This window comes from Rhagoletis pomonella, unplaced genomic scaffold, assembly GCF_013731165.1.
Source record: "Rhagoletis pomonella isolate Grant_MI unplaced genomic scaffold, Rhpom_1.0 Rhpom_scaffold_00002, whole genome shotgun sequence".
Lineage (NCBI taxonomy): Eukaryota > Metazoa > Arthropoda > Insecta > Diptera > Tephritidae > Rhagoletis > Rhagoletis pomonella.
The window spans coordinates 54,937,355-54,945,843 of NW_023458556.1; the positions used below are offsets into that span (position 1 = coordinate 54,937,355).

General features: G+C 34.0%; 1 protein-coding gene across 2 annotated transcripts in view; it reads right to left on the reverse strand.

Moving 5' to 3' along the window:
* Window positions 1-68: 68 nt before the first annotated feature.
* The window catches only part of LOC118733811, a gene marked incomplete at its 5' end in the record, with an annotated part of 24,412 nt that continues 15,991 nt past the window's right edge, over window positions 69-8,489 (reverse strand). For both annotated transcript variants that reach the window (XM_036463385.1, XM_036463386.1), the window contains 4 exon segments: window positions 69-588; window positions 653-745; window positions 820-1,080; window positions 1,163-1,813. In XM_036463385.1, the coding sequence (XP_036319278.1) occupies window positions 164-588; window positions 653-745; window positions 820-1,080; window positions 1,163-1,787 (1,404 nt within the window). In that variant the 3' untranslated portion in view covers window positions 69-163.

An 8,489-nucleotide genomic window follows, 5' to 3' on the forward strand; every position in this document is an offset into this window, starting at 1 on the left:
ATATACTCACAATAAAATAAATTAAATAAATATTTTTACTCGCCTAACCTAACTTGGTTTCTTTTGTGTTTTTTTTTTTAAATTAAAGCGGTCGCATTCAATTCGCTTTAATAAATCGTATTTACACTATTCCCATACATGCCTGCAAGCCCGTTTTGCAGGCTTAATTGAAAAAATCCAGTATGCCATTCAAAATTTCAAGGGCAAAATCATTTTCGCCCGTCGAGGCGGCCTTCTTTTTCTTTTGTTTGCGCGCCTTCTTCGATTTTTTCTTCGACTTCACTGTGGAAGCATCAACAGCTGCGGGTGCGGGTGTTACAGCAGCCGTTTCATCAATTGGCGCGACGGCATTATGATCACTCGCTGCGGCTGCTTCGGTTTCGCTATCCTCTTTCCCCTGTGCAGTGTCTTTGTTTTCAGCAATCCGTGTAGCGGGCGCAGCCGGTGCAGCAGCTACAGCAGGAGTGACAGCTGCCGCTGGTTTCTCTTCATCATCATCGTCCAATTCATCGAGCAGTCCGGCCAAGCTAAAGCCACCATAATCAGCATCGGCGGGGGCCTCTGCGTCATCATCTTCCTCGACGTCATCTAGAAATAAAATTTATAGATTTTGGTATTCAAATGGCTATTAACATATGTATATTACAATTACCATCTTCATCTGTTTCGTCCTCCTCTTCATCGGTCTCGTCGGCTTCCTCCGGCTCGTCGTCGTAGTCATCATCCTCGTCATCATCGCCACCAGCTTTAAATAAATATTCACATATGTATAAAAATTACTCAGTGTGCTCTCCCGTAATATAATCCGATGTTACTCACCTCCGAAACCGAAAATGTCATCATCATCTTCGTCCTTATTCACCTCGGTGGGTAGCGGTTCAGCTTCAGCCACTCTTAGTCCCTCAGGTCCAAATTTGAAGCATGAAATACGCAATGCTGCCTCCACCTCATCCTCAGCGCGCAACTCAAAGCCCAAGCAAGCCTTGAAATCATTCTTAGCTTTTGACAGACCATAAACGCGTCCACAGAATTTAGAGTAACCACCGGGTAGGCCCACACATATGGGTTTAGCGCGTTTTCCTGTAAAATAAAATGTTAATAATAACTCAATTTATTTTCATGAATTTCTCATAAAACTTGTATGCTCTTTCTCGTCACTCACCCGAAATCGTGCGAGTCGCCAATGTAATGTCTCCATATTTAAGCGATACCGACATACGCTCATTGCCCAAATAGGTAATCTTTGCACAACCGGGACCGCGCACGGGAATTATAGGCAAATTGAATTGCCGACAGCAATCGCAGTGATCGTCGGTACATTTACAATACTTGCTAATTGGATTTGGATCATCGTGATTCTGTACTGTGGTAGCTTCGGTCACTGCCGCGCTGACAGCCGAGCCGCTCGAAGCAGCTGCCGGAGAAGCAGCTACTGCTGCTGCAACCGGCGTAGCCACTGCAGGTGCATTAGTAACGGCGTCCACTATCTCATTTGCCGCCTCATCTACGACAGCGGCAGCTACTTCCTCTGCCTGATCAACGACTTCATCAGCAAACTGCGTAGTTTCATCAGCACCAGGACCCGAAACGTCTTCTGAGTTGAGCGATTCGATGTGTTGTGATTCAGGTGGCGCAACATTTGGATCTATTTCTTCCGGAGGTAAGTTGAGACGCTGAAAGGGGTGAGATATTTTATCTGCTCGTCGGAAAACGGTTTTCGCGTCGGCACAAATGAAACCCATTAGACAGGCCACGGCAATACCGAGCAAAATGTCTTGATATCGCATATTGGGCGGATGCTGGAGATTGGCAACTAAAAAATAAGTAGAAACTTTTTTTGTTAATTAAAAGTTTATATGTAAATTATTTGATGAATATCCTATGTCCTGAATATATTTTTAATCTGCATTTTCTACATTTACAGAATTTGTCTAGATGATATTTGATTATAGCAATGTGATGCTTATTATGTATATAAGGACTAATTAAGGTAGTCATAGTTTTGTAGTATCTAGTCAGTTAATTTTACAAAACTTCCCAGTTGGCTCCGAACCCGTTGACAATGCGATACGAAAGATGAATTAAGCCGATAGGTGGCGCAGGAATCGAGATATTTCAAAAACCTGTATTTATAAACCGAGACTTAAATAAAGTTAAAACTCTTAACTTACGATTCCTGAAAATACCACCCTGCAAATTGAACTGATGGTCACTGATAGTTATTTATTGAACAACCAAAACTGATTTTGGCGAAATTTGAGTACCTACCGCAATTAAACAAAAGGTATAGAACCTTCTATTTATCTACGGTGACCATTTGTACCGATTTTGGCGGAACAGCACCGATTTTGAGAAAATTGTACCGCTGAATATTTTTTAAAATGCGGCACGTAGATGTGTCCCGATTTTTCATATTTTTACCGATTAAATCCCGATCTTCAGTGCTTTCTTTATTAATTCAGTAAGAGCCGGTTGCTTAAAGCCTGGTTGACACTAATCATCGGTTAAACATCGTTATCGACGTTCCTACACCGCGTTATATGCATGGTGTCGAAAACGTCGATAACGATGTTAACCGATGATTAGTGTCAACCAGGCTTTGAGCAACCGGCCCTAAGAGTTTTCCTGTACTCTGGCTCAGAAATTAATTTTCGTAGAAACGTGGCAGCACTTTCGTTATCACAAAGACATAGAATATAGGGGAGCCACAAACATGGCCAGCATCTTTAATTTCTACGATCTTTGGTTGTGTTTTATTCTGTCAAACTGGTACTCTCGCTATATTGCAGTCATTATTCTTGCCAACCATTTTTTTAAGGTTTTTTATAATTATTTTTTAAGTTTTTTTTTAATGAAACGCTTCTGGCTTGAGTTTAGTGATATTATAAAAAAGAATACTAATTCCCTCAAACAATGCATGGATATGAAAAATATAAGCTGTAAATACAGTGGCGAAAATATAAATAGGGAAGAGACATTTTATAATTTTTTATGAGAGTGTAGCACGTTATATGTATAACAAAACCCATGTAAATAAAAGTTTGTGCAAAAATCAAAATTCGGCTGTTTCATAAAAACTTTGAGCTTTTTAATTCAATTTCTTAGAAACAGTCCGAGTATGCGGTTTTATAGCCCATTCAATTTTAGTAAAACGAAGTGTAAATTTTAGGTAGCTAGGTCTTACCCTTAATTTTTGGTAAATTTTTTTATGGAAGGTGTTGCTAATTTACTCCATACAAATAAATTGTCGAGTATAGTTTGTATGGAAGAAAATACGCGAACAAAAAATTGCCAAAAATCAACGGTAAGTCCAAGCTACTTCGAACTTGCACTTTGTTACACTAAAATTTAATGGGCTACAAAAACTGCATGCTCAAAAAAAATTAAAAATCCGATTAAAAGTTTTAAAATTTTGATCAACATTTGTTAAAATACGTCGATTTTTTTAAATCTTCTACAAAGTTTGAAATTTTGATTTACATGGTTTTTGTTTAGATAGTAGGTAAGCTTTATTTTCATAAAAGTATGAACTTCAGGGAGCTGTAAAATGTACATACATATGTATTTCTCATTGTACTCATTCCACTTGATCAGAATTAAATTTATGTTAGAAAAAACCAGTAAGGTAAATAAAAGCCCTCACAAAATTTAACTGAAAACTTAACTTTTTAGGGTTTCCTGTGGTGGCAGAAACCTAGTTAACTTTTCCGTAGATTTTAATTTTTGTTGGTCTCAACTTTTCTGAGTCTACTGTAATAATTATTTTTTTTGAGCGAAAAAATACAAATCATAAAATCATAATTCAATGCTGATTTAAATTATTTTATTTATACATAATGATTACGGTCCCTACTTCTATAGTTACTACATAATTGATTATTAGCCAAAAAAAAAAAAATTCAACGGCATGTTACGGCACATATGTACATATGTAAAATTTGTGTTAAAAACAATAGCAATTGCATTGAAGTTGAAAGCAGCCAAAATAAATTAATCAACGCTACTAACAATGCTAATAAAAGGCTTTAAATTTCACCTTAATGCGTTTTATAAAAAAAGTGTGTGTAACTAGTATGTATGTATGTATATATTGGATGTCAAGAAAATGAAACTGAGCATTCAAAGGGCAGGGTAATAATACAAGTTAAATACATTTTAGCAAATAAAAAGTGAGAATAGTAAACAAATTAAATGAACAAAATACATAAAAAAGAAAACGAAAAAATTGCGAAATTACATCCATTTCGGAAAAGGAAGAAACTCAAATTAATAAAATTAGCCAGCTACATACATATATACATACAAACATACAAAAGGTACAAAAAGCGGTGCCCACTTAATATAGGTATAATCATAACATATGTACGAACATATATTACAAAAATACCCGAGAGAAATGAAAGTGAAATTGGAAAGAAATCTCCCAAAAACAGAAAAAAACATATGTATATGCATGTGCATATATATGCATGTGTATATGTACGCGTCGGTGTAAACATTACAAAGATGCTGGGCGCGCGCTGACACAATTGAATTAACTTTTGTTAATAACCTGCCAACAGAACCCAAAACCTCTGTCTGAAACACAATCGGAGATGCTGCGAATACAAATAAATGAACCAATAAAAAAAAAAAAAAACAAAGCAAAGAAAGCGAAAATAAATCAAATCGAAACCATCGAAAAGAGGTAATGGTGTTGGTGCCAAAAAGAGGCAAAAAGAAACGACGAGAAGGCCATGCAGCTCAAAGGTATGCAAAAGGTATTCAAATATGATGCAAACATACTAACATACATACGTACACATACTTATGTATACACAATAGCCGGCTTCAGCGATGGCGTGCGTGTATACGAGGACGGAAGTGTCCAAAAAAGTGGTGAAATTTTATATTCACAGTTATGTGATTGCGCATACGTATGTGCATACCTGCTTGTGTTATAATTTCTAGTTGCTACTTTGTTATTATTAGTAATGGATAGAAAGTGTGCGACAATGACCAAGTTGTAAATAGCAACAAAAGCAAACAATAAACAAATGATAACATTTAAAGTAGACGGCATGATAAGGGTCACAGCAGTAAAGGTGTAGCTTAAGAGACATCGTATGAGTATGTGTAAGAATTGAATAAAATCGAAACAAGTGCAACAAGCAAATGTGATCGCTTGTTCTGCCACAATTCCAAAACCAGAAGCGCCAATGACATAGTTGTGTACATACATATGTACATATATACCCTGCAGAAAAAAATTATCAACTGATTAAAATAACCAACTTCTAGTTAACTTTTTTGCGGAAGTTCGATAAATAACTAACTTCTAATTAGCTATGACAAAACTAACTTTAAGTTAGTTGTAAAGTCGTGCAGGAGTCATGCAGACGTTATCGGGAGTTTGTTTTCTTTACAAGTTTCTATTTAATATCCTCATAGAAAAATTACTTTCAATACACCCTTTTTCTGAACTTCGCAGACTCTTTTTCGTATTCAGGACAAATAAAAGTAAGATCGCAATCTTATATTATCATTTAAAAAATAATAAATTAAACAAAAAAATATTTTGTTTTTCATATTGATATTTTATGTTCAAAAGTAGTTAACTACAGTTGACATCTAATGCAGAGGAAACCGGTTCCCACTATTTAACGGTCATCGCCCTTCGAAAGCAGTTAGTTACGGCCAAGGAAATAGTTAATAAATAGTTACTACTAGTCGACTGCTAGTAAGTTAAGAGTTAGCACAAACTATTCCCATTTCCTGCAGGGTAGGTAGCCATTAGGGGATTCACAAGACGCGTTAGGCGTCGTAAAGTCTTAAGGTCTTTTAAACATTTCTATGTAAAAAAAAAAAACCGTTAAAATGGTTTGGGGATTTGTAACTACACCAAAATGTTTTTAAACTGATAGAAAGTATATGCATAGAACATAGTCAAAAAGTTGTACAAGCGGACCAACTTTCGATTAAAATTTTTCAGTATCGCGGTGGTGGGGTCGTTTTAGACCCCACGATACCCATTACGGGTTAAGCTGGTCAAATAATAGGTCTGATCCAGTACTCCATAAACTTACAGGATTTTACACGAACTTGCAAGAAGTTGCAGGAAAAATGTTCCCGTACTCCAAAATCCTGTAAAAGAGAGCGACTTTTGGAGAGTTGTGTAGAGAATGAAGTTGCAAGATTTTACCCGAACTTTTTCTTCTGGTAAAATCATGAAAAGTGTCAAGCAATCACTGGTTGACGTTTTTACAGGAAAAATGAATTTTTTGTTCCCGTACTTTTTGTTGTTACTCACTTTTTACTCTCACTTCAGAGAGTAATTTTGCTGTTTGACAGTTTTACAGGATTTTTCACGAAAAGTACTGGATCAGAGCTAAGAAAAAAGTAGCAGAGGATTTGAAAAGGTTAGTTACCGTTTTTTTTATATCTATTTGAAGTTGGATATCTAATATTCCAAAATGACAATGTAGAATTTCTCTCTATTTTTTCAAATTTCTCTTTTAATCGATGTTGAATCAAAGAAAATACTTGGTTGAGTCACACAATTTATAACAAATTTATCACAAAAATATTTTCAATAATACGTTGCAACACTTACCAGAATCGCTAGAGTTAAGCGTCGCCGCACAGTGGGCCAAAACTGTAATTTACTGTTCAAAATAGCCCAACCCATTTGATTAAGTTCTTTTTAAATGAAAACTAATTAAGAAGACACCTATTGAGGCCGACGTTTTAATTTTTTTTTGTTAATAATAAATTTGTTTGTGCAAAAATTCCGAGAAAAAAGCATTTTTGAAGAAAATCATTTCTCCTGTTGCTGTTAATAAATGTTACATTTTTAAAACTAGTTAAAAACAGTTGTTGAGTTCTCCCAAAAAGGGAAAAAAGTCCCCAAGAAAAGTTTTAAATGTTATAAATAAAAGTTCAACAAAATTAACTTTTTTTTGATTTTTGGAAAAATTTAGCTTTGCAGTTTTATAATAAAATAATAAAAACAAGTTAAAACATAACTAGTGGTCTCCCAAAAAGAAAAAAAACTTCCCAAGAAAAATTTGAAAAGTTATAAAAAAAATTTAACCCCAAATTAAAATAATTTTTTTTTTTAACTTTTAGAAAGAAATCCAAGAATGCAGTTTTAAATACTAATTTCAAGTAACTAAGGATTCGAGTTGATTTTTATTATTTTTTTCTTTGACGGTGCTAGGCATCTGCTTCGCACTAAAATTTAATGGGCTATTAAACTGCATTTCTAAAACTTTTATTAAAATTAAAAAAAAAATAATAAGTTTGGTTAAACTTTTTAAAACAATTAAAAAATCGGGATCAATAGGTAAGATACTCAAATCTTATTAGCTTTCATTAAAAAAACAATTAATCAAATATATTGAAAAGTTATGGCTCTGAACTATTTCGAACAGTTAATTCCAGTTTTGTACCTTAGATCTACAACTTTAAATCGACGATATAAAAAAATGGTAGCCAACTTTTACAAATCCTTTGGTATTTATACTTATTTTAATCCCACAAATGCAAAGCAATTGGTCTCATTCCCATCCCTTTTTAAGTGTTATACTCTATAATTAGCTTTTGTCATACACAGCGATTCTCCTAAAACCATTTTAACCGTTATTTTACATAGAAAATGTTTAAGACTTTAAGACATTACAACACTTAACATGCCTTGTGAATTCCCTTATTGTCATAGACTTGCGAGTAGTTTAAGAGCAGGACCAGTTCGAAACATTTATGAGCACGCGCAGAGTCTCGCTACTGTAAGAGTAAATTAATCATGAACACAACAAAAAAAAAATTTAACAATAACAAGCCGGTAGTGATAACAAGAATTACAAGTACATTCATTTACCTTATTAGCTATGTTATCATATTTTTGATTGATAGATTTTTAGGTATGTATATATATGTATGTATATACATTACACTGTCCCAAGAATATATGAAAAAATTTGTTTGCAAATTATGATATGCTTGACCTCCGTATTTGTGCTTTTTTGCCTAAATAGCATATATGTATATGACGTTTTATGACCTCGGGATAACGGTAACCCGTGCCAACTTTTAGTTGAAGCTTTAGTTAATAACTTGAATTAATCGTCCATGAAAACCTTCAAAATGCCGAAACATTCGATATGTTTCCTATATTCGAACATATTTCTAATAAATCTGCATCTTTAAATTTTAAATAGGACGGCAGGATTTCTCCCAACGACTTCGAAAAAATTAATTATAGGAAAATATCCTTTGCAATTTTTATCCTTCTATATCCTTATATATATTTATTGGATTTAAATTAAACTAAAATTCTTAAAAATGCATTCAAAATTTAAAATCTTGAAGGATAATATTTGTTATGAATATTTTTGACATATTCCAAATGGATAGTTGAAAACAAAAGCTATAATTAATCTTTTTTGTTTTAATTGATACCGATAAATCCATATTTTGTGTAAACTTTTGGAAATATATTATAATTTATG